This window comes from Sardina pilchardus, chromosome 10, assembly GCF_963854185.1.
Source record: "Sardina pilchardus chromosome 10, fSarPil1.1, whole genome shotgun sequence".
NCBI classification, from domain to species: Eukaryota; Metazoa; Chordata; class Actinopteri; order Clupeiformes; family Clupeidae; genus Sardina; species Sardina pilchardus.
In genome coordinates, this window is record NC_085003.1 from 11,008,653 (window position 1) to 11,035,841 (window position 27,189).

The following is a 27,189-nucleotide window of genomic DNA, read 5'->3' on the forward strand; positions in this document are numbered from 1 at the left end:
AGATATTCAGAAAGAGGACACATATGTACTTTTTTTTGTTTTGTTCATTTTATCAGAAAATGGAATGCTTTTTTGTCAAGTTTAATGGAACACTTTTTTGTCAAGTTTAGGACCCCATCCCAATCTAAGTGAAACTCTATCAGTTATCAGCAAAACAAAATGAGAGAAGCGAGCGAGAGAAAGGGGAAGCAAAAAGAGTTTGCCTCTGAGGGCTAATAAAGCCAGTTCTAAATGGGCAAGATGCTCGCTTGTGAGTGCCTGATAACCCTGACACCCCCAGCCATTCAGACTCATAAATCTGTTAATAGGATATGCTAATGAAACATCTCCTCATTGCAGGCAATGTGATGGAGCGAAGATTTCTGCCATAGAAATGGTGGCAACGCAAATGATTAGTGCAGGTTTATGGTCTTTGCTGGAGGGCCATGGGAGGAGAGAAAGGAGAGTTATTATAATCACACGTTAGCAGCTATAAACAGATTCATCCTTTTAGTTCAGCTACATTGCGTACAGGCAAGTGTGTGTGTGTGTGTGTGTGTGTGTGTGTGTGTGTGTGTGCGTGTGTTTTTAAACAATTTTTCTGTTTCACTTATGCAAAGCATGATAAGATCAGACTTGAAATCTTATCTGCAGAAAGTGATCATTTAAAAAAAAAAACCCTAAATATCTGAAAAAACATAAAATTCACAGGAGGGACAATGGTTAAGTGTACAGTAATCTCCTTCAACTTTTATAGAACACTTTTCATGGCTGTTACGGAAATCGCATACCGCACTGGACTTAATCACATGCATTGTATATTATTAGCTATTGTGAGTCACCATTATGGTTTCAAATATAACTAATAACAAATTCTGCAACGTGCAATCATGTCCAAGCCATTGCATTCCCAAGTTGCCTTGGCTGCAGACATCTGCTTAATGAGCGCAGGTAGTGTTTGTGCACCTGTGTGGTAGTGCAGGAGCAGCTCCTGCGTGTGGTCCCCGGTGATCTTGGGCACAAAGTCTACTGTGATCTGCATGCTCTCTCCAACACCAAGGGTCCCCTGAGGAGGGTCCACACTAAACGGGCTGGAGAAGCAGAAGACACACACCCAGTGAAACACACACACACACAGACACACAGACACACACACACACAAACACGCACACACACACACGCACCCACGCACCCTCACACGCACGCTCGCACACATAAACTAAACTTACATACACAAATCCATATCTCATTTGCTATGCCCTTTAATTTGTTTCATTAACACAGAAATATGCATTAGAGTCTTGATCTGTTAAAGTGTTTCAAACAGTGTGCTAAATTCGATTAATATTAATGACAATATTAATAGTTCGTCTACAACGGGATAAACTAGCACTTTCACAGAGCATGTCCAGCACCTTGATCAAACACACTATAAATACCTGTTTACAATGTTGACAACAAAAATCCAGACACACAAACAGGTTGCAGAGACTATGAAAATGGTATGCATGACATTAGCAGGGCTGATAGACAAGAAATAATCTGTGACTGAAATTATCAAAGACAATATAGAGAATATCTTGACATCATACATGGCCGAGCTCAAGCCTGAATTCAGGCAGCACGCCTGAACTCTATCAGGCCTGCGTTAGTGCAGCTCCTTTACATCTTCAAGCAAGCTACTCACCCTGCATGCACCCAAATACACAGACACATACACAATGCTTCATGCCTCAGCTATCTTGCACTGACCTGCATGTGCTGAGCTGGAACCTGGCCTCACAGTTCCCAATGTTGCGCACCAGCAGGGTTCTCTGGGCGGTGCACTTCACGGGGCTGATGGGAAAGTGCAGCTGGTCAGGGAAGTCCAGGACGGCCCGAGCCCCCACCGCTCGAATGGGCACCTCAAACTTCTCCCGCTCAGTCACGCAGATCACTCTGTGGAGGTAGTCCTGCGTAGTCAAGGTGCAACAAGGAATGAACGCTCATGAAAAATAGATTTACAAGTCACAATATGCCAAGTCATCAAAGACTTTTGGACACTGTTGATCCATTTATTGTAAAACAAGGTCAAATACACAGTATTTTTCACACATTTTTAATGAACACGTTGATAAGATGATAATTAAGATTAAAATGATATGTTGGTAACATTAAAGCCAGACCAACAACAAATGTACTGTACTGTAAATGTAGGCTGGGTGAACCCTGCCTGACCTGCCAGCGAATTTGGATTTCGCCCGGCAGCACAGGCTGGAAACCTGCACATCTATCTCCTCTGATCCCTGCCAGAACCGTTGGCTCCAATCACAAACTAGCTTATCCAAAAGATGCACCGGATTGTTGGTCTGATTGGTTGAAGGATTATCCAAGCACATGGAGTCATAATTTGAATGATGCCAATAGAGCTAGACAGTCCCGTCCCTCCTCCGAGAGAGCACGTCTCTCATGCAGTAGAAATAAAGCGCAGACTCCCCACACTAATGTTCAATCTTAAAAGATTGAGCTTAGTATGGTGACAGCCAGACTACTGTAAATGCACTCTTTCCCACACAAATGACTTCATATACACATCTTAAGAGACAAAACACAAAGTGTGTTTCCTTCGAAGAATGACTGAAGCAACATGACTACACATCTTAAGTATTTAATGAGGCTTTCCAATAACTGAGTCTGGTGAACAACATCACTGGAATAATCCGACACAAACAAACATTAGCAGCAGGCAAATAGCAACATCAGAGACCTGCAAGCAAGTGACCAGAGTCTCCTAGACGTTTTAGCTATTTTATCTGCCTTTACTTTTTTTACTTACTTTCTGACCTAATTACAGTCCTGCAGGCTCCAGGGTTCCCTGAGTGTCGCTGTTACACTCAGAACCACAAGAAATATTAGTGTGGCAACAGAGCAAAGCAGATTAGCAGGCCATTTCAGCGGCTGCAGAAGTGCGTCTAATGGGCGAGTGTGGGGGCGATGGTGGAAAACTTTCAGTCTCCCGGGCCGCGCTTATCAAAGCACGCTCTCTCTGCCAGCCTTATTGTTCAGGGACGCGTTAACGAGGAATGTGCGACTTGACATTAATGTTTCGGGGCGTCCGCATCAGAGGGGAAAAAGCACAACCCCTGGAATTTGGAGGATCTCAGGCATTTGAAATGTCCTAGAAGTGTTCCGACGGTGCCGCTGTGCTAAATGGCAACGGTGACGTGCAATGTTGTCGCTGCGGTGTCGTGCCTTTGCTTTGCATTGACTGATGCAATATTGTGTAGTGACGCATCGTGTTTTATGGCCCTGTGAGGCTGTGCTGTATCATACTGTATGGCATTCAGATGGGTAGTTTTGAGGAAAGTCGCACCAGAGTTGTGTTTTTTTGTCAGGTCTTATGCTTTGTTGTGTTGTGCTTCATAGCTTAGGGTAAAGGTGATGGTCTGCACACTGTAATGGCTTTAAAAAAATCTTTATTAATTAAAAGGCAACGTTTCGATCAACAGATCTGTTGATCGAAACATTGTCTTTTAACTAATAAAGATTTTTTTGGAGCCATTACAGTGTGCAGACCATCACCTTTACTCTTTGACACGTTTTTTGTCTGGCACCTGTTTAAAAAATGTTTGGATGTACCGTGCGCACCCGTCTCTCCAAACTGTGCTTCATTGCTATCATTGTGTTGTACCAGAGAGGGTCAGTGATGAAGGGTCTCTGGTTGCACTGTGCCCTTACCTTGTTCTCCTGAGGCGTGAAGAGGACAGTGAACGTGGAGGCCATGCCTGGAGCCACTTTGTTGCACACATCCACCGGGCTGACCACCTTAAAGTACAATGAGTCCTCCTCCACCACTTTCACCAGGCGAGGGATCTGGGTACCAGCAACACACACATCACACACACAAACACACAGACACACACACATACACACAACTGTAATGCACTATTGCAGCTGTCACAATTACTGGCAAGATAAACATCCTAACTATTTCTATGATTGCAATAAAAATATACATAACGGCCAATGACAGCTAAGAAGTGAGAGGGACAGAGTGAGAGTTTTCTCCAAGAGAAGATTGCATCCTTAAACAGGTGGCTTCACAGGCACTAGGGGTGTTAAAAATATATATTGATACAATAATTAGAGTACTTGCACTGTATCACTGTTGATGTAATTTATCCCTTTATTATTATTTGTTTTCCAGTGGTGCATACAGTAGCATATTGAATTGCCTTAGTGCATGAAATTGACTACATAAATAAAATCACCTTGCCAACAGTATCATGTATCAGCACACAGTATAGTATCACTATTCATGCACACAACTCTACCTGCCATTAATTCAAGTGATTAGCTGACATTACAGCATGCAGCAGACAACATGCTTAGCACTTTCCCTTATCCAGTGCTGTGACTGTCTACATTGAGTAATTGAATTAATAAAATGGCCTGTAAGATAACTAACAGCACGTTAGAAATGACTGGTTGCAAGAGTACCATTCATCGCTTGGGGTTCAATTTAAGTATGACTAACATCAGATACAGCACATAATGGGATTTGTGGCATTGGCTCTACTTAATACTTAACATTCATGAGCTAACAGGGAAAAGAGTTTTTTAAAAAAAGATGACATTTGGCTCAGTAAATATGTCATGTACAGAATATTTGCATTTGGAACTCAGTGGCCAAGCAAAGATACTTCAAAGTGAGTAAGCATGCATTAAAGATAGTGGAGCTTTTTTTGTGTCTTTCTTCTTCTAACGCTTATCTACAGTCCAATTATCTTACTCTAATGTCCCCATTGCTCCCCTATTCCTCTATCTCAGCAAGGTGAATGAAGAGGAAAGTGCCACTGGCAAAGTGTGTCGCTGGAGACAAGCCAATTTGCAATGGTGTTAACTGCAGGGGAGCGCTTTAATGTTATGTTTATGACTCATTAGCAGCCACTTTCCAAGAATAGTAAATATTCCGTTAATATTCAGGTGTGAACACACAGTCATTTCTGCTTCCCACCTATATTTGTGTGCCAGTTCCATCAGTATATCTCATCTCTATCTGTCGCACAACAGACCATTTCAAGTACGCGCAATATCGGCTTCAGTGAGCGTCTTTTCCACAAGAGTACTGTTTGAATTCAGGCACAGAATGTTGACAGACTATTCAGAGTGAAGTGTGAGGACTGCTTTCTTCTGCAGCAGTGATGGCAACATAGGTGCGTTGGGTTTTATTCTCCCTAACACACACACATGCTGTGCATGCAAGCACATACACATGCATTTATCCTTCACATTACTTATCTCTTTAACAGAGAACTTGGGCAAAACATTGGTGATATCTTTTCTTTAGCTAGAAATAGGCTACCAGTTAGGTAAAAAAAAAAAACTCACAAATAGACAGTCGCAAACGCAAATTGATAGGAAGCATGCGGTGATTTGGCTGCAAAATATTATGTTAGGCTAAAACAATAAATTAAATTGCCTATTTGCCTAACTGGCAAACAAGATATGGTAAAAGCCTATCAAATATAAAGAGATGCATCATGTGTGGCAGGCTATTAGTTTGGTATACAAATGTTTGACTGTAAAGACATATGACAGGGCAGATCATGCATCCTCTGCTGTGCATACATGTTTAAGACAAAGTCAGAAAGAGAACGTGGAAATCAGACTTTCAGCCCAAGCCCCGCCAATATCACAAGCAGTTCGGCATATGAACACCTACGACTTAGAACACTGCTAGAGATTTTGACCTGGCCCACCCACAACTCACCTATTGTCTGTACACTTTACCTGTACCCGGTCAACCCACGGTGTGCTTCACTTGTTAACTTATGCTATTGTTGAAAAAATAATTGATCAACAATTGTTCTGAAGTTTTTTTAAAAAGGTATCGTACTTTGCAGAGTTGAGGGTCACTATGGGCTATTTTGGTGGAACACTATCAGCTCAAGGAAATATTGTGAACCCCCAAAATGTTGACCTGAAGTTGGCACCAGTGGATGGCAACACCACTAGTGTATTTCCCCTCCTTGCTCTATAAGACGTTAAGCACCTCCATAGACCAGCATGGGCTCTTTTTTCAGAGGAACTGTTTGAAGGCAGGGGAAGCTTAAGCGACGGGCTAGCAGGAGAATTAAGAATGGGATTTAGACCAGATTCTTAAAATCCCACCAATTCTAAGGATGTGCTCAAAACTTTAAGCGAGCTTGACTTTTCTCACAGGATTTCAGCACAGGCGAGTTAACCGAAAATGATGGCTCACACAGTGTGCCAGATCATTTACAGCGAACATTAGTCATGTTAGACCTGAGAAAATTGAATGTGAGGCATCAAAGGGCATGCTGGGTTCTCATGGGTTCTCTTGAAACTCATAAAGAGTGACAAGATGATTCTGCATTTTACTTAATTACATTATAGCAACACATGGTGCTTCTATCAAAGAAGATGCATCCAAACAAACTCACCTTAACACTGGGTGACTTATGGCCATTTGTTTAGACAGATATACACTATATAGCCAAAAGTATTCGCTCACCTGCCTTGACCCACATATGAACTTCAGTCACATCCCATCCTTAATCCATAGGGTTTATTATGACGTCGGTCCACCCTTTGCAGCTATATCAGCTTCAACTCTTATGGGAAGACTTTCCACAAGGTTTAGGAGTGTGTTTATGGGATTTTTTGACCATTCTTTCAGAAGCGCATTTGTGAGGTCATACACTGATGTTGGATGAGGAGACAGTCTCTCAGTTTCCGCTCTAATTCATCCCAAAGGTGTTCTATTGGGTTGAGGTCAGGACTCTGTCCAGGCCAGTTAAGTTCATCCACACCAAACGCTGTCACCCATGCCTTTATGGACCTTGCTTTGTGCACTGGTGCACTGTCATGTTGGAACAGGTAGGCTATCCCTGAGTTGGGCTTGATCCCTTAGTTCCAGTGAAAGGAACTCTGAATGCTTCAGCATCAAGAGATTTTGTGGGAGCATGAAAGTTTACCATAGCTACTTTTCAAACTAATGCCATCCCCTTTCGCCGCTGACTGGACTGCCATCCCGGTGGCTGAGTGAAACGTAAACACATTGAAAGGAGCCAGACTAGTATCTCAGCGAATTTAAATGAGTGGAAGTACTAAGCTGGCAGGGCCAGGCCAGAAATGTATTGCATCGCCTAGAAAAACAGTACTTCAATAATCTTTAATAAAATGAACGTCAGACCAGATTTGTTTGAGAATGTGTCCACACGTCTCTACATTTGTGCCTGATTTATTTAAAATGAATTAAACACCAAAAAGCTGTTTTTTGAGAAATTAACCCATTCATATAATCCCTTGCTCATGGACGTGCTCTGCATTCTTAAACTCCCTCAAAAGCTCAAGCTCTACTCCCAGACATCCCATTATTAAACATTATTAAAGTGCAAATGGCCGCTTAAACACTGTGTGGACTGCTTTAAGCTAATTAATAAATTCTCCAGCTTCCATCTATTATTCGAGCCTTTAATGAATATTTTATTATGCATTAACATCAGCAAGGGACCCGACAAAAATATCCATAGAATGTAAAATGATACCCAAGGAGTCCTCATTGACATTCTTATTGAGCCACTGTGTGCGGTAACTACACTACAATGCATCTCCTTGACCTACTGGTGACCCTTTGCCTTAGTTTTACAGGGAGGAATATCTTTAAAGTGTAATGGAGACCCTGGCCCATTCAAGTGATGGATCCACAGATGATTCAGCCCTTTCATTCAATTAATTATGTGGAGCGTTTGCTTTGGAATGCAATTTAATGGAGAATCCAATCACTTGCTATGGTGCATGCACAGGTTTAATCAATGGGCCAGAACCCAGTGTGTCTTAATGCCTCCATTCCCTTTGTAATTATCCTAATAAAGGTAGACCAAGCAGGCAGCTTGGGCCACCTGAGCATGTATTTTAAGACATCTACATAATGCAATAAACACAGGCCTAATTAATAGTCTCTTATTACCCGTTTATCAAACCTACACAAATACACACACATACGCACACACACACCGACATGCATACAGACAGAAAGACACACAGAAATCTCACACACACATGCATACAGACACAGAGACACTCAGATGCACACACACACACACACACACACACACACACACACACACACACACACACACACACACACTTACTGTACATACACACCGACATAAATCCCTGTTCTATAGACCTGGTGCATTAGCAAGCCCACCTTGTCACTGTTTCGCAGAACAAGAGGCACCTCGTAGCTCTCTGAGGGGGTGTAGTTCTGGAACACAATCTCAGAGGGATAGGGCTGGAACATGGGCTGGTCCACATCCACACAGGAGGCCTACACATGACAGGGGCCAATGGTATAAATATAGAAGATGTGCAAATGAATAAAGCAATGCCAACATGACCCACTTCACTTCATATGAAGATGCACAACAGTTTATTGTAAGCGAGCTAACACTGTCCCTTTCTTCTAAATCTGTTAGGCAGACCACAAGAGATGGTAATCCAGGGGCTTGATTATGCAAGATATTTGCCGCCTATTCTAAAAAGCTTTGAGGATTTCCAACCTAGAGGATAAATAAAAGCACAGGTTTGCCACAATTTGAGAATCAAGCACCTGCAAATAACACTCACTCAGGTCTTGATTCGTCTTATTGAAGTTTATTTCTAAGATGTCAATGTGCACATGACTAGATTAGCAACTGATAAATGCCATGTACTATATAAATAGTATCCCCTGTAATATACATAACGATTTATGTATTTGTCACATAATTGACGTATTACTGTGGCAATGTAAGAGGAAAGACGTTGATCCATTTCGTATCACAAAATGTACACAAAAACTACATATTATTGTATTACGGCTACATTGAACCATTTATCAAAGGAAGATTGCTGTCATGGAGATGCATGTATACAGTATTCAACAAGAGTGTATTTGTGAAGAGAATACCTTCTGATGTGTCGTCTCACTCATATCTAAGAGCTCCAGAATGCGAGGAAGATGCATCTCACTTGTGTTTGCCAGCCTCTCCTCGGTGGAAAGTGACATCTCTTTTGCAAACACAGAGGGCGTCATCTACAACAAAATAAGCCATTTATGCCAAGTTCCAATTTTATAACTAACATCACTGGTGTTACCCAGAAACCTATGAATGTTCTGTATCGGATCAAATATTCATGGTTACAAGACTGCGCTTCCTGGTATTACTGGGCTTTCTATCATTCGGTTTTCTCAGTGGGCTGTGTGTTCATTTGTTTATATGTAGGATAGTCTGAAACAAAGTATCTGCAGATAAATGTCTAAAACAAAAATAGACACATAAGATAGTAAATACACCATCAAGGACCTAGTTGCATTATAATGTATGTCCCCATATTTTAAAACCTCACAAGATGCTATCTTCACCTAGGCTAGAACAAAGTTTTTGTGTTCTCATGATGCATTTCAAATATCTATAATAATGTCCTTTTTTACAGAGAAAAATAGCCCAGATGGAAACATAAACTTCCCCTTATTTCAAGGCCAACTGCAGAAAACTTAAAATATAAATGAATGATGAAGTAAGGGATATGTTAAATGTTTAATAGCTGCCAGTTATGTGTACTCAAAATATAAAGTCCCCTCTATAATTCAAGGACAAAGCAAAATGCAAACCCCACTATTCAAAGATTTTCTTGTTGGTATTTTTTTTAAAGACTGTATGCAAACGTGTGTGGTAGTAGGTTGTTTTAATAGGCTAGCTGCTACTCATGTCGTGGTAATAAATATGACAAAAAAAACTCTTACTCGGGTTGTTTTGTCTTGTCGTTTCACCAATTTTGGATTTCGTTTTGCCACAACTTTGCTCTTCAGTCCATCCGTCATTTTGTGAGGTAGGCTCTGAAGAGCAGTGTTTGAAGTTTGAACCTTTGAGGTTGGCATTGTGAAGATGGGTCTTCAATTCATATTATCTACTCTGGGGGGTGTATACACGAATTGCACATTACAACACAGGCTACAACATGATTCTATGTTTAGGCTCCAAGCACAGTAACGTCAATGTTATGGCTAGAAGCTAGCACTAACTATTTAGCATAAACTGACGATTCAGTTCTACAGACAGCAGTTATCGGAGATAATAAGCAACTCTCGTTGATCTTATGAATAAACAACTCGCATATATGCCACATACGTATTAAAACATCATGTAAGTATCGCGTAATATGGTTAATTTACTTACAGAGTTCTTCATTTTCACAACTGAACTGTTATTTGTAGTGCTAGTCATGTCTTGGTGAGTTCAGAGTTTGGCGGTTGCTATGACACCAGATCTGCCCACCTTTAAACAAACCGTTACCGGATAGGCTGGACAGTTAGTATTTTGTTCGCTGATTGGCTTAAAGTTTGTGGGTAGAGAGAGAGAGTGAGAGATCCTTGAGCAGAATCTTTGGAGATGGTGCGTGTGTTCTGCTAATATCGAATTCTTGTCAGGGTGGGATGGACAGTATTTAGATACATTCATTTGAAATAGCCTACGTTTATCAATGTAATTTTTATGTTATTGGGTTGAAGAAAACGGCTAATTTTGTACAAATACAACATCCTAGGGAATTTAAGATAGCCTACTTTATAGGTTTATTTTTGTAATTTGAACCTATTTTTTTATATATATATAAAAATACTTTTAGTGATGTGATGACATCATAAAAGTGCAACAGTAAAAGGACAGAAAAAGTCCGCACACTAAGGCTCCAATATTATTTCTTTCTTTTATTCACCACATGTGACGTTTCGGGCCACACAGCCCTTCCTCAGACATAAGACAGGTATCTAGCAGCCCATACTTATATACCAATTATACTGATTAAACACCTGACATCACATCATAAAAGTGCAAAACAGTGAATGTAGCCTCTGACTTTGTAATTTGCTCAGACTTGATCAGAATATTGAAATTCAGGAAGTAGATCCAGTGCAAGATGACTAAAGGCCTGGACACACCATAGACTGTGGGACACACCCCGATGGCCGACCGTTGGCAGAAAAGCAGTCCGACTAATCAGTCGACTCCCGTCTCCCCGAGTCGGTCAAAAAAGTGCCTCAGAATCACTAATGTATATTTTTCTACAAAGAGTTTGAACAGACACATCTCACAATGATGGCCTCAGGTCAAAACCCTCATTGCCCCTTGGGGCCAAGGTGCCCAGGGTGTAAATCCAGATGCTTCTTTCCTCAAGAGTAAGATAGCCTATTCATTCACACAAGGGTTTTGACCTGAGGCCCTTTTTATAACAGGGACATTGGACTACTTTGGATCCGTCGTATGGATGAGATGTGTCTGTTCAAAACAGAAAAATATTTTTATAGAAAAATATTTGTTCATATCTTGACCATCCTGGACTGAATCTAAGTCAATGTATGCATCAGTTATGTTGCACATGTGTAGGTTACATTATCTGCACGGTACTTTACATATTTCACTTTGGTAACACTCCTTGGGTGCATTTGATGTAGAGTAGACTATATACTGTACATTCAAACATAAGTGATTCTGACAGTGTACTAGTAGATCTAGTAGTCTATTTATTATGTCCATTATGTCTTTGTATAGTAGGCTAGGCTACTATATTCATCGTGTATTGTATGGTTGTGAGTCTTCAATTAGCACTTGTTAACACCTTCAATCAAGTGTGGTCATGTGACCACCAAGAGTATGAATACAGGTGTCGTTCACTGAGTATGGCACGTCTGAGCGGGGCTCAGAGTCACAGGCTTGGAATGTCACATTTTTTTTGTTAAAAAATTGGGAGAAAAATGTTGTTTACAGCAGACTTTTTTCCTTTTAACATGTCTGCTCAAACACACAATTCACTCCCTCATTCACACCAACCCACTCACTTAACCGCATGGTTAGCCTATTTCTCACCCACAGGACTTTGGAACTCTGACTGTGATGTGTGTAGGCCTACATGTCCTCCAAAGATGATGATGAGCCCTGTGCATAGGCTGGTTCATTTTAATAGATAGCCTTTTCATGAAACTGTAATGTATTGTAAAATGTGTGTGACAAACAAAATGTTTTAGTAGGCTGGGTGAACCCTGCCTGAACTTCCGGCGAATTTGGATTTTGCCCGGCAGCTCAGGCTGGAAACCTGCACATCTTTCTCCTCTGTTCCCTGTCAGAACCTTTGGCTCCAATCAGAAACTAGCTAATGATCCAACAGACGCTCCGGATCGTTGGTCTGATTGGTTGAAGGACTATCCAAGCGTACGGAGTCATTTGAACAATGCCCATTGATCACGCCTCTTCTCGCAGTGGAAACAAAGCGCAGCCTCCCCATACTAATGTTCAATCTTAAAACACTGCATTGTCTGTATAGGTTGTATAAATGATGCATCATATGCTTTATTCTTAAATGTCTTGTATTGTTATATATTTATTCTTATTTGTACTGTGTTGTCTCTATGGACCTTTGTGTCTTGAATAAAGTTGATATATATATATAGGCTATATATAAAAAGACAGAGCTTAGTATGATGATAGCCAGACTAACGTTTTAGCCTAGAAACTGCGAAACATCACTTCGCACCTTTAAAAATCAGTTCAAAGGGTCATGATCCTCCCTGTCCCTGATCAAAAGTGTTACACAACACAATATCAAGCATTCTGAGCACGCATTGACATTATCAGAGACTTCATTTTCTGTATCATATGTCAATATACCATGAGTCTGAAGATATCATTTTAGAACTGCACTGTGTTGCTTATTCTGTGGCTCTCTTGTTGACCAATCACTTGACAAGTTCAGTTGTGACTTTTTGAGTACATCTCTGATACAGCATTTTGGCTATGAGATGTAACTGGCAGGTTAGCACAATTGATCTGTTGAGTATTTTCAGATTTATGGCTCTCAAACACTTAAATCAGAGTCAGTGTATGAAGAAATAGATTGAATAGATATGGAAGGTTTGCAAATTGATTTCATGCAATTTGTTTTTTCAAAATCCAATGTTTTGATAGAAAAATGTTTTGATACATGGCACCGCTACTGTACTTTGTCATTTATTTTGATACACTTACAGTACATTCCTTGTTTCTTGTGGTAGCCTGCCTTACAGCCGACATTTTAAGCTCTGTGGTTCATTTTCCAGAAATAGTAGCCTCTGCATGAAAATGTTCAGCATGTCCAATGACTTAAAATTACTGTAATATTTGCTTTCTTTAAAGGAACATGTTTACATTTGGTTGGGGTTGCTCTACATTTGCAGAGCCACCTGCAGACCTATATGGTTCATAGCTTCACTGTCATTGTACAAACTCTCTTCTTTTGAAGGCTCTGCTCCCTATTGCATTCTAAAACATACACACACGCAGACATGGGCAGTATTTCAATTATATGTATTTTAAATATGTATTTAATTACTTTAGCGTATTTTGTAATTTGTATTTTGCAGGATTGGAAAAAATGAAATGTAATTTTTAACAAAATACTTTGAGGGATTGTATTTAGAGTATTTCAAATACTTAACAAAAATCTGTAATTCCCCCCCTCAAATTAGCCAAAAATTATCACTCAGTTAAATATAGCCTTATAACCATGACAATGTACTATGCTTATCATTGTCCGGGAGCCAAAGGTCAGAATCTTGGTGAACCTCGTTTTGGATGTTGTTGTTTTTTTCTTTGTGATTTCTTGTTGCCTAGGGGTTACTCAGTATAGGTCCTGGGGCTCAAGCCCAGCTTGGTTAGATGAGTTGCCATTGAGTGGAACGATAGCTAGCTGTTACATAACTGTGTAATACTTAAAAAAAAAAAAAAAAGCTTTAAATCAATGATAAGACCACACTGCTACTGTAAGTGTTAAGCACACTCTGTACTTTGAAACCTTCTGTAAATTTAACTTCCTTGTTGTCAAGCTCTGAAACACAATGGCCTGAACACCCATCTCAACATGCTGTTTGTGTTTATGTCCATTTTGACTCAAATGTAGCAGGCTAGAACCGGCCTTGATTTTATGTCACCATGTAGACAACTTCAAATAGATGTGTCTTTTCTGTTTTATCATCCCCTATGCTTGTCTAAAAGTTGAAAAAAAAAGTAACTAAGTAACTAACTCTGACTAAAAGTTGAAAATGATACAGATAAGACACTGAAGGAGAACATTAGGGCATGAACCCCATGACCATAACCTTTGACATGAGGATTCATTTAAGGGATAACATCTACCAAGGTGTCCTGAGACAAAGGCAAAAAACTCCCTAATGCGAAACAGTGGAGTTTCACCCAGTTAATTAGTTCTGTATATCGAGGCACCTTATAGGATGTTATGTGCTTGTCCCCAATGTTGTCAGTCATGTTGTCAGCCTGTTCAATTTGTATAGTACTTGCTTGACGTTAGTTCAATCATCGTTTATATTGATATGGGATGTTGATTTTTGTCACATTTTTTTTACTAGATCTACTTCATAGGAGCCCCAAAGTATAGAATGTATAGCCCTCTGCCAGCCAATCAGAAACTAGTAGCCTATTTCTTGTAGTTTATTTTTAAAAGTTGGTATACCATGATTATTGTGGGGGTATTTTTGTATTTTCTAATTACTAATTACTTGTATTTTAATTAAATACATTTTGCACATCAGTATTTTGTATTTTATTTTGTCACATTTTATAAGCCAGTATTTGTCATTTATAAAAAAATGTTTTTGGTGCATTTGTGCCCACCTCTGCACACACGCACGCACGCCCACACGCACACGCACACGCACACGCACACGCACACGCACACGCACACACACACACACACACACACACACACACACACACACACACACACAAACACACATACACAAAAGCAAACTCACATGCTCTCATCATTTACATGAGCTGCAAGAGCAGGAGACACAGCATCAATTGTACAAATAGGAGATACAGACAAGTTGACAAGCGTAATTTCTGTGGAGAGAATGTGCAGAACTGAGCGGTGGTCATATTTTGTAACATCTAGTTGTATCTATGTATAGAATAACTGTCGATATGCCATTTTTAAAATCAAAGTGTGGGTTATTAGTTGGTATTAGAACCTAACCAATGGGCTGCTGGCTAGTTATGTATAGGCCTATAGAACTTATCTAAGTTTAGTTTGTGATTTCATATGCAAGTGATTCTTTCAGACAGCAGTGTCTGACCCTCTGCCTGTTGTGTCTTGATCAGTGTGATGAGATATAATCCCATATTCATTATCAATTATCAAAATTCATTATCTCACTGTACTCTTGTGTTGAAATAAATTGTGCTGTCATCACCACATTTGCTGGTTTGTGATCACCACATAATTCTCAGGGGGGAGGTCAACATGTAAAGGAGAAGCTCATTTAGGTGCCAAGTACTGGCATATCTTAACTGTCCTTTTATTTAAAATTAATTAATTAAGTAATAGAGAGGCTTGCATCTCTGGGCCATTTCATTCTCTAAGACTGTATTACCTGAAATGCTACCTAAAGCATTGAGAGACACCATGGCAATGTCCTTGACTGTAGGTGTCTTCTGAAGCCTGCTTCAAATATCACCACACAAGTGACACATAATCCACATGCAGAGTAAAAGAATAAGAGAGAAAGAGAGAGAGAGAGAGAGAGAGAGAGAGAGAGAGAGAGAGAGAGAGAGAGAGAGAGAGAGAGAGACCTTTGATATAATTCAAATGGGTTGTCTTTGTAGCCTACTATTTCTCTCTGCCCATTGTTTTCAATCACCATGGCAAGTCTTTGGCATCAGTGGGCTAACAAAAGGCTGTTGGGTGTGATATACAGTAGCCTAGGCCTAGGCTGGTAGCCTATGTCCAGTATCTTCCTGTGATTCGAGAAGTTACAGGCTGACCAAAAATTAGTCTCACTGAAAATAAGTCTTGCTGTCTGAATGTGGACATGATCTTTTGTAGGCGTAGGCCTAGTTGTTTGTTAATGAGAGTAATCTTTGTTCATATCAGGCAGGATAGGCTATAGGGTTTTATTCAAGTAGGCCTAGGCTAGCCTAACCTAATCAAGAGGGCTTTCGATTTTCACGTTATGTTATGTAATTTGTTTCACGGTTCCGTTTTTGCCAACAGATTCCCAGCCGTTTGACAGTCCTCTGGGCGTTCAACATGCGGGTCACTGAACGGCCCAGTGGGGTAGAAAATTGGATTAGAATAGCGGGTCCTTTCAAAGAAACCGCTAACCCAAGACTCCTCCTCCGTCACGCCACCACCATGCCTAGTCCGTCGTCAAGCCTGTATGAACTCTCCCTCCCCTGCGCCTAACTGACGTAGCCTACAGAGGGCTACGGTCGGCACGGTGGTTGTGAAGTCACAGTGCTGAAACAAACCGTAGCTTACGCATTTGAAGCCCCTCGCCATCATCCGTGGACATGTCGGCATCCAACGAATGCAGGTAAGGAGTGAAAACGGAGTGTTTCGCCACCGAACAGCAATACATGTTTAAATTAAACTCAACAATATTGATAAATCCACCACGTTTTCATCATACGGGGAGTGCAGTCAATTATGACATTCAGAACCTAGGAATGCCATGAAACGAACTGTCAGCAGAGGAATAGACAACCACCACAACATGTTTGGCTACTATCCTTCTCGTTGGATGGAGACTGCAATCTATATTGCCCTCATCGTGCTGCCTGCATAACTGAAAGGGAGTAGGCTACAATATTATGCGATAGTCTAGAAATAAACATATAGGCTCGAATGTTGAGTGGCTTTGTGGTTTAATATCCGAGCCCAGGCAATCTCTGACATCTACACATAACCTAGTCAAATATATTGATAATGTCGAAACTGTTGCTTCTTCATAATCGCTTAGGCTGTAGCCTTTAAACGTGTAAAATACACAACAATATTTATCCATCAAGCTATAATCACATTAACCACAGATGGCTAGGCTACTGTACGTTGACGTAAATGGAGGTTCCCTTAATGTTTCGTGAATAGCCTACTGTATTAGAGCGTCTCTTAAAGCGACAAGTGACAATTTTCTGCGGATAGCTCCAGTCATTAAACTGAAAATTCGATACGGTCTGGATAACCCCACGGATGTGAAAATGGCCCCGTTGTGCATGCCTGCCAACCACTGACAACAATAAAGGGCTGTTTATTGTGTCCGGCTATAGAGCTCATTTTTAGACAGCTCTCCGGGTAAACTAGATCCTCAGCTGAATGGAAAGTGCTGATCCCGCAGTGCGCTTTAGGACCATGGACAGCTCCAAGCAAGCCTTTGTTGACTGACACAACGTCTTTGACTTAACATACTTTTTTTTGTCTAGCCGTTGTTGTTCAAATTTGTGCAAACGTTAAATAGCATAAACAGCAAGGCATGTGCAATTTAGGATTGCTACATGTGAAATATGGCCAGGCTCAGCAGAGAGGTCCATGTAGCCTAACACAGCCTATCCAATAAAATAATCCAACCCAAAATAAAAGTTTACGATGATAGACCTTTATTGTCTGTAAGAAAACCTCTGCCCTTTCATACCACAGAACATCACACTGGACTAAGTACACTGAGTGATAAGATGGACTACGTCGCTGTTCGCTGCCACATTAGAAAATGTAACATTTCAAGTCATAAAAGAAATAGGCTACTGTTTTATTTTTCTGTAGACCTACTACACAACACCTTCACACAGAACATAACTAGGGGAAATTCCCCTTGTTATAACTTCTATGTTCACAATGTTTCTTGGAACATTCATAGTTTTCAAAAAACAAAATACAAAATGTCTTTTCTCTCTTATTAGAACATGTCCATGACAGTTAATTTTGAGAGAGTAAAAATGAATCGTGGTACAAATCCTACACAGTGCAGTCTAACCAGTTGTCTTCAAGAAAAGAGGTGAACAAGTCTGTGTGAGTTATCATGTGAATTTAATCATAACACTATACCTTAAGAGAAATCGCATGCAGTCTACTCAAGCCAATATAGTAAATAAACAACTGAGCCTTTTAGCTTAGCCAGAGCTATGACATGCGGTTCAGTGAACAGTGACTTTAGCCCAGGCTTGTGGTGACTTATAAACCGAAAAGTGAGGAATCACATATTTGAATAGAACTGTTGTAATGGTTCACCAAGGCCAGTCAGTGGAAGTTCAACAAGCCAGTCAGTGGAAGTTCAAATGAGTGTATAGACCATGGATGATCCGTCAACTGCCAGCTCATATAAACACAGACTAACACATTTAAGACCACAAAAACGCCTCAAACACTATAAACATTGTATATCCGGTTGTGCTTATTTTTTGTTTGCCATAGAAGAAAAAGACTCATTCTAATCATGGGCTATAAATGATAAAATATTAACATTCACTCATGTAAAAACACCTGACATTTATGAAGCCACAAAAGTCTGCTTTCTGAAAGTGACAGGTTGTTTGTTTTGGTTTGTTTCTTTTGGCATCATTAATTCCATGAGGTTCTTGGAAATCCAGAGCAAGTGTTTTTGACAGCTAAGGACCTGAGATATAGCTATAAACTTGTTTTACTCTGCATTAAGACGCTAGACATATGTTGTCAATTATATAATTTCACATACAATTGTACATTACAATACAGTGTCTGTCGACATCATTGTCTCCGAGCTCCACTAATAGCTTCAATTGATCCATTAGCAGTGTCATGTCACATAGCATGTTATATGATTGCATTGCCATGTTTGCTGCTTTGTCTTGGTCTTCCTTAAGGGCTACACCATATTGAGCCATCTGACAGTGTGGTAGCGATAGACAATATGGCCCATATGGATGGAACAGTTGATAGTTTGAGTAAAGAATCTTATGCTTTATAGTTGGTTTGATTACTTAAACACTAAAATCAATCACAGCCCACAACTATAAGCACATTGTTAACCTCACACTTTTTGCAAAACACTGCACACATTGATTTACAAAACAAATCAATTAACAAAACACATCTCTCTACTTTGGATGTAGAAATCTCAGATAATGCTATGGAATGCTTCTTGTGGCACCAGAAACTGAATCTGGTATGTTGTATTTGCATTTGAATTGCTGAATTTGAGCAATTGTATTAAAAATGTATTTGAATAGTACATTTGGAAGTCAAATTCTCACTGAAATCCTCACTCTAAATCCCACTCTCTATGCACTTCCACGTTCAGTTCTCACAATTCAGTTTCAGACTGTGAAATTCAGTTTCAATCTAGTGAGATGCAACAGCTGTTTGTTCAGAAAGAGCAATCAAGTGCAGATTGCAGATCATCCACCTCTACCTAAAGCCATACTGTAGATAGTAGCAGAACTAATAGCCTTTGATGAATAGGCAGAGATTACTATAAAGCAAGGGTCCGATGTACTCACAACCTAGGGTGTATTTATGGATGATATTGAGTTCAAACCTTCTTTTGGAAGCCAAAAAAGGAGTTAAATTGGAAGAGTTTCGAGCAACATTAAGAAATGACCTAAAGACTATAGTAGCAGCCATGGAGCCATGGTCAAAATAAATAGCTGATTTCAAACTACTGACAAGGTTCAAAATAGCCTTACACTTCGATGGTAGTGTGGAGGGAGTCCCTACAAACAAATCAAAGTATTATTAACTTTTAAAGTGTACACAGTGGTTATAACAAGGGCAGTTTCTGAAGGACCATTGCCTTCATTTTTGTTCCAGTAGCGTCAAAACATTGGACAGGTTCAACTTCTTACAGCACAGCACAGATCTGGCTGAACTTGATGGATGTTTGTATTGTAAGATTCGGTTAGATCTGCGCAGCACTGAAAAAGAAGTCGAACGTGCCCACTGTTTTTCTCTTCTCATGTCCTGATGCAGTAGTTCTGCGCCATCTTCTCACCTATAATGTAACTCTCACTAACGTGATGCAAGGGGGACCTGCACATGTACCAGCTGGCTACCATTACACTCAACACACAACTAGGTTTGAGGCTGCACACTGTGCATATACTCAAAAACGATGTTTTGGTGGACAAGACACAATACTTTGGTGCTGTTGACACCCTTTAGTTATTTTTGCATGGTTGTATTGTTTAGGCTATGTGATTTTTGACCTGACTTTATTGTGATGTCATCTTTGTCTTTTATGTGATGCAAAACAGGAACCTGCTGTAAGCCAGTATTTTTTTTTTTCAACTCAGTCAGGCCAGTTAACTGTAACTGAATTGTTAATTTTTTCCCATATACAGTAATAAATTAAATGAAATGAATCTTAGTAAAGGATTGTTAACCTGGTTTTATTGTAGAGGTGTGTTTATTGACTGGACGTACTGTATCATAAAATTGCAATCATCTTGCTGTTCACTACCTAACACAGCAATTATGTACCGGCAATACTTACTTCTAGAATGCCAAATGGCAAAGGTTAAATTCTCTCTCTCTCTCTCTCTCTCTCTCTTAGGTATAAATATGAAGAGTGCAAGGATACAGCTGACTGGCTGCTGTCACGGATACCACAGAGGCCCACGGTAGCCATCATCTGTGGCTCGGGCCTGGGAGGCCTGGCGGACCTCCTGGAGAACAGAAATTCGTTTCCTTACCAGGACATCCCCAACTTCCCCAAAAGCACAGGTCAGATCACATCTCAGTCCAGTAACTGCTCCAGAGTCTCCGCTTCAGTCTCTCCACGCGGTCCAGACCAATTCTGGTAACATTCCGGCTGCTGTGAGCTGAGGGTGTGTCTGCCCTAATGTCTTCCGCACTTGCAGTACATGATAAGCTCCATTAAGAAGGGTTTATCACCTGGAATATGGGATAGATTTTTGGGAAACGATGTTTGAAATGATAGCAGTTATTGCGCGGACCGATTGATCACCGACTGAAAGGGATACAGGGGTCATTTGCGGAAATGTAATTTGATTCCTTCAGAGTGCACGGGCTGCCTGTGGCTTGCAGTTATTCCCACTTGTTTGGCTCACCTCTCGTCTGGTACTTGTGATAACATTACAATCTAGGCAGAGAGGCACTTACTACCCTCTGCCTGCCCTATGCGCCCCGTCTGAGGGTGCAGCTTGTCTCGTCTGCACCAATACTGAAGGCTGAATCTGAAACTCTCTCCCCCACCCCACCCCACCCTCTGCACTGTCATGCTCCTCCGCAGTGCAAGGACACGCAGGTCGGCTTGTCTTTGGGGAGCTGAGAGGGAAGCAGTGCGTCTGCATGCAGGGTCGCTTCCACTTCTACGAGGGCTACAACATCACCACGGTGAGTATCAGTTTCACACGACAAGCACCATATCCCTTTTTCTGGCACACTTTCCCATTGTTGGTTTTACAGTAATTATAAAAGCAGGGGTTGTTTGTCTCTCCCCCTCTCTCTCTCTCTCTCTCTCTCTCTCTCTCTCTCTCTCTCTCTCTCCCTCTCTCTGTGTATGTGTGTGTATGTGATTGAAATCGTTAACATACTCTACTGTGCCCACTGTGAGTCCAGTCCCTGACTCAGCTCAATACACAAGCTGACTTGCCTTACAAACAATAAAGGCAGCTAGCCTACATTCACCGTTTCTTGGATTATTCTTGTGATGATGTACATGTTTGGCAACAACATGTTGTGAAACCTCTTCTTGCATTTCTACTCATGAATGAATGAAATGAGACAATGAGGTATGAGGGATGTAAAATGAAGGCATGTAAATGTAGTAGGTAAACCATAGGATGAGAAGTTTGTGAACGATGATCTCTAGATGAATACTGATATGGTGAGATATGAGAGAGAGAGTGTGTGAGTGTAAGAGAAGGAGCTGAGCCGAGAGGAAGGGTTTCATCTTGAAAACAGGCACAAGGCATTAGGTATTTTACTCACTGCTGTTACCTTGTCATTGCCTCCTTACAGTAATGGCTTTGGTGTCTTTCAGTGTGGAAGAAAATTCAGTCATTCTTCTGTAATGCTGTAGTTTCTTGGGTAATACCTGTCAAGACTCGAGATGAAATTGAAGCTGTAATGCGTTTCCATGTAGTTATGGTGGCTGACTTTTTGTCAGAGTGCACAGGCCGCGACTGAGTTATCGAGTCTCTTAACACAGAGACATTGCTGCTGTTGAGACTTTCAAGCTAATAGAAAATGTAGAGAAGGGTGTTGCTAAAGTGTTTAAAATGCAACACAGACGGTCTGCTTACTTTGAATGAAGTGTATGCTATAGTTAATGAAGATATCTGGGGCATTTACCTGAGGACAGTTATTGAGCAGTGTCATTATAAACTATTTACGGTACTCGAGGATTGCTGTCACGATATTTGCTCTTATGACAACTTTGTGTCATTCTTAGATTAGTTTGTCTAGTTTGTCATTTTAACTCTAACCTGCTGGGGCATTTTAAGGTAACCTATCTAGGTGACCTTTCACCCTTCCATACCCAGAGTGTCTTTAATTTTTAACCCTCCTACTGGTAACACTGTCTCACTTTAACACTGTACCCTGTACCCTGTCCTATGAGCAGGAGAGAAAGAAAAACAGAGATGCCTACTAGATCGAATGGACAAATTGAACATTGAGCATTTCATACGCTTTGTTTCATAGTCCTCAGCATCTGTCTCAAAGCCATCAGCAATGAGTAAAATCACATTCCTCATAGTTTGGTGAAGTAGAGAACTCAATCATGTGTGTATAAGCCTTCGTATGTAGTTTCTTGATGCATCTCAAATGAAAGGAAAATGAATCCCTCTAATATGCACCATTTCTCCTATTACAGAGTGAAATGTAATGTTCTCAATATTTTCTATCAAGAGATATTACCCACATTGTCCTCATACTACACAGGAATTGTGTTTGAAATGGAAAAAAAACATTATGCATTAAAGCATTGGCAAAAATAAATTAGCCATTATCACAAATGGTACTTTTATGTTTTGCTTTTCTTGGGAAGATTGCACTTTTAAAGCTCTTCTCCTACCTTTCCTCTGTCATCAGGTGACCTACCCAGTGCGAGTGTTCTTCCTGTTGGGGGTGGAGATTCTAATTGTGACCAATGCTGCTGGCGGGCTGAACCCTGACTTCAGTGTGGGGGACATTATGATGATTAAAGACCACATAAACATGCCCGGGTTTGCAGGCCAGAACCCACTGTGTGGACCCAATGATGAGCGGTATGTCATTTGCCAGATTGCGTACATAGACATATCCTGTATTATGCTTATACAGAGTGAACATACATGTATGTACTAATACGTATGCAAATTACACAGAATTTCTCATGAAAAATATATGTGTAATTGTTTAGCACTTTTAGCATTTGAAATCCCACTGTAGCACTGTATGGCCCGTTACTGTGTCCATACGAGAGACATTTGTGTTCCCTGGTGGGGGAGCACGCTGCTGGAGTCCCGCGCGCTAATGCGACCTGGCAGCCTCCCTCCCTCTGTGGGCGCGCCGTCTGACAGGGCTCTGCTGCTCCCTCCGTGTGCCTCCTTGTTTCCTGTATTCAGCTTCGGCGTGCGCTTCCCCTGCATGTCGGACGCGTACGACAAGGACCTGGCCCAGCTGGCGCAGGAGGCGGCCGAGGAGCAGGGCTGCACCTCCTACATCCGCCATGGCGTCTACTGCATGCTGACGGGGCCCACCTTCGAGACCATCGCCGAGTGCCGGGTGCTGCAGATGCTGGGCGCCGACGCCGTGGGTAAGAGGAGGCCAGCGTTTAGTGGACAGTTTAAGGGGGTTTCACAAACATCAGGGGTGCACATTCCTTGAACAGAAGCGGCATGTTTTTGTTTGCATGTTTTCTCTAAACAGGTCCTTTGAATGATTTTGTGCAAACTTTCCAACTCAGAGTTAACCCGCATGTTTGTGAAGAACTACCTCCTCAAACTCGTGTGTGTGACCAGCTAAAACATACCCAGGTCAATTATATTGATGCATCATTGAATGTGTTGCTAAGCTGTTTAAAGGGGACTTAAAGAGGGACATTGCATGCGGCATGCGCTTTGTTCGCCGCTGGGTTGCGCTTGGTTGAGTTGATGTCCCAAAGATTTTTGTTGCGTCTGCTGCTGAGCACAGTGCAAGAGAGGTACAGTATGATTGACAGCACAACGCAGTTAAAGTTCTACATGGTTGAGCTTCGACCGTGGCACGCACAGGACCATCAAAGTGGGAAAAATGTTGCGCTGCGTTTTGCTTGGCGCAGAGGCAGACCAGTTCTTGTGTGCAAGCCATCGCGTGCAATATGCATCCCGCTTAAGACAACAGCTGAGTTTTGAATAGGTCTGGTTGTGATCGGCTAGATTTAGGGCAATTCTGAAAAAATTGGCTAAGATGCATTAGATTGGTTTGGTGTTTCCTTAAGTATTTTGTCCCCTTGTCTCCTGGCCACATGTAGTAGCACAGACATCTAGCAGCTTTGACATTTCATCTCAAAGCATTTCTGATAGATTTAGGATTCCTCTGTGAGTGAACTAACCAGCAGGATATCGAGAGTCAGCAGTACTGTACACTGTTCATTAAATGTAGGCGGATGTGGATGATGTCAAACCTGACCTTTGACCCTTTCCATGTGCCCCAGGAATGAGCACTGTCCCGGAGGTGGTGGTGGCCCGCCACTGTGGCCTGCGCGTCTTTGGCCTGTCGCTCATCACAAACAAAGTCGTCACCGACTACGACAGCAAGGAGCGGGCCAACCACGAGGAGGTCCTAGAGACCACCCGTATGCGCACTGAGGACCTTCAAAGGCTGGTCAGCCACTTAGTGGGGAAACTGTAACCCTCACGGAATCAATCAATCACCTCCTGGTTCACCATGAATGAATGAATGTATGTAACAATGTAAAAGTATATGAAGCAGAAAATGTGGTAGAAATTGACAATGTAGAACGTTATCTATAAAAAGAAGAGTTGCACTAGGCATTGGTAATTAATATGGCTTTACTTATTTTTTGTGATAGCTAATGATAATCTATTTAATGGGCAAAACTGTGCACTGATGGTTCCTTAATTTGACACTTTGGGATGATATCCTCCTGATATCTTGTTAACAAAGTAATTTACTTTGCTACGCTATTCAACACTGTTGCTAATTAGTTCAGTCTGTTACACTGGGCTTTCTCCACCTCAAACTTAAATTAAACACAGTGTGTGTGTCTGTGTCTGTCTGTCTGTCTGTCTGTGTGTGTGTGTGTGTGTGTGTGTGTGTGTGTGTGTGTTTGTGTGTGTGAGAGAAAGAGAGAGAGAGAGAGAGAGAGAGAGATAGGGGGACCTTAACTCATGCTATTTCCATTTTACTTGACTTTTATCAAACTGTTTAAGGATCATCTGTAACATAAATGCATAGAAGTTTGTCAATCATGTAATTTACCTCTCGTTTCACCCTAAATGTTTGGGGGTCCATACTAATGATGACAGATCACTTCTGCCTTGACAACTGCAAGAAATTTCAGGCAACATCCAAGGTGCCTCAGGAATACTTTTTATGGTCAATTCATCATTTTTGTGTGGACACTGTGATCAAATCTTCACAATGGGTGCTTGTTTGTAAGGGGGGGGGGGGGGACCAACTTTAGACAGGAGCATTCCTAGGTTTGTGGTCGTCATCTGGTAAATTCCTTTTTCCATCCCAAAACTTGAATGGCAGGTGTAGGCAGGTATACCACACCGTATTGCGCCAGGGTTGATAGCAGCTCTTTTGCACTTGTACTGTATTACAATAATGATGTTTGGCCAGTGTTCTATTGCAGGTGTTTGTTGGAATGTCATGTTGGGGTATACGACCTGCATACTACCTTCTCAGAGACTGTATTGAATAGTGAGGAATTATTCTATTTTCTTTACGAACAAAGACAGAGCACAAATACTATGTAGAATCTTACTTTATTTTCACAAGGAAGCGCTAATGGAAAATATGTAGAAATCCTATGTCAAAGCCTGTGTTTTAATCAATGCTGCATTTAAATAAACTAGACATGTTATTGATGCATCATTCCTTTGGTCTTGTTTGGTATAATCATCAGACTCTCCTATTCATGTATTCCTCCTCCACACATTGATTTACACACTTTCTCTTTATGTCTCTCTTACCCTTTCTTTTGTCTTATCTCCTCTCGCCCCTCTTCTCTTTCTTGCGATGGGTTAGCACAACACATGCCTTTTACATTATATCAAGCAACCATCTCTGTATGTTTGCATTGGTTTCCAGGCTATAAGACACTGGGACACATAATGCTCTTCATTCAGCATATAGGAGGAAAGAAACAATATGCATCTGTAAAGATGGTGTCTTATAATTCTGCAATTCTGGATTAATGACATTACATTGTATGAGTATATCAATTTCTTTATAGACACACTACACACACACATATTCTACATGCATACAAACACACACACACACACACACACACACACACACGCACACACAAGCACACACACACACACACACACACACACACACACACACACAAATACATCCAATACCCCTGTAAGCATAGATCTAAGTGCAGATATCATTCATGACTTTCGAGCAAACACGTACACATATAGATGGTATGGTATAACATGGTGTAAATGGTATGGTATAAATTCACTGAATGAATGGACTTCCTGGACGAGCCATCTCACTTCATTATTGATATCCCAGAGCCACAGCAGAAAGGAGGTGCTCCTATGAAATATTCACAATGAAAAGCTGAGCTCACAGTCAGGCTGCCATCAAAAAAGGACTAAGTCCCTTTTTCAGCCCTCTGAGCATCTGAGGAAAGTCGCTGGCTGATGTTCTTAATGTACCACATCAAACATGCAAATGTATTCAGATTTGCAGTGATACCTGCTACACCTGACCACCCTAAAGGAACAGAATCACACTACTTGGGAGCTGTACAGTGACATTTTTCAACAGAAAAAGTACTCCTCTGAAATATTCTACTATAAACGACTTCCATATCTGTTTCAATACGAGAAACCAATGTAGCATCAGCAACCAGTTGGGGGAATCTCTCTCTTTCTCTCTCTCTCTCTCTTTCTATGTGTTTGTGTCAGAAAGAGTGCCCATATCAGAGTAGAGTTACTATAACTCCGGATTTGCTCTTGCTGTCTATATTTGTTCATCAGTAAGATAGATATGCCTTAATCATCTCTGACAATATGAAGGAAAGCTATTGTTTTACTCTTCATTTAAGTTGAATGAGAACTAGGACTAAATGTAGAACGCAAACTCTTACCAAGGCACACTCAGCTCTCCATAGCAATGACTTCAATCTTTCTCCTGACATTTCATTTCAGAAGGCCATTTCAA

The 27,189-nt window shown here is 41.0% G+C and overlaps 2 protein-coding genes across 2 annotated transcripts in view; one reads left to right on the forward strand and one right to left on the reverse strand.

Annotated features, from left to right (window-relative positions):
- hydin (HYDIN axonemal central pair apparatus protein) overlaps nucleotides 1-10,246 on the reverse strand; it is an 84,665-nt gene extending 74,419 nt beyond the window's left edge. The window contains exons 1-7 of the mRNA XM_062547928.1: nucleotides 10,209-10,246; nucleotides 9,776-9,944; nucleotides 8,939-9,064; nucleotides 8,198-8,317; nucleotides 3,697-3,831; nucleotides 1,732-1,931; nucleotides 946-1,070 (exon numbers count right to left, since the gene is read on the reverse strand). Of these exons, the coding sequence (XP_062403912.1) occupies nucleotides 946-1,070; nucleotides 1,732-1,931; nucleotides 3,697-3,831; nucleotides 8,198-8,317; nucleotides 8,939-9,064; nucleotides 9,776-9,853 (784 nt within the window). The 5' untranslated portion in view covers nucleotides 9,854-9,944; nucleotides 10,209-10,246. The remainder of the gene's footprint in view (nucleotides 1-945; nucleotides 1,071-1,731; nucleotides 1,932-3,696; nucleotides 3,832-8,197; nucleotides 8,318-8,938; nucleotides 9,065-9,775; nucleotides 9,945-10,208) is intronic.
- A 6,029-nt stretch (nucleotides 10,247-16,275) lies between these two features.
- Nucleotides 16,276-25,445, forward strand: pnp6 (purine nucleoside phosphorylase 6). Its single transcript, XM_062547142.1, has 6 exons — nucleotides 16,276-16,393; nucleotides 20,381-20,550; nucleotides 21,080-21,183; nucleotides 22,885-23,060; nucleotides 23,400-23,590; nucleotides 24,470-25,445. The coding sequence occupies exons 1-6, from the start codon at nucleotides 16,371-16,373 to the stop codon at nucleotides 24,664-24,666; spliced, it is 861 nt and encodes a 286-aa protein (XP_062403126.1). The 5' UTR covers nucleotides 16,276-16,370; the 3' UTR covers nucleotides 24,667-25,445.
- The last annotated feature ends 1,744 nt before the right edge of the window (nucleotides 25,446-27,189 follow it).

Coding starts and splice junctions, on each gene's coding strand:
- pnp6 (XM_062547142.1), top strand. CDS start 16,371: ATGTCGGCATCCAACGAATGCAG. Junction 16,394..20,380: donor TCGGCATCCAACGAATGCAG/GTAAGGAGTGAA, acceptor TCTCTCTCTTAG/GTATAAATATGAAGAGTGCA. Junction 23,591..24,469: donor GCTGGGCGCCGACGCCGTGG/GTAAGAGGAGGC, acceptor CATGTGCCCCAG/GAATGAGCACTGTCCCGGAG.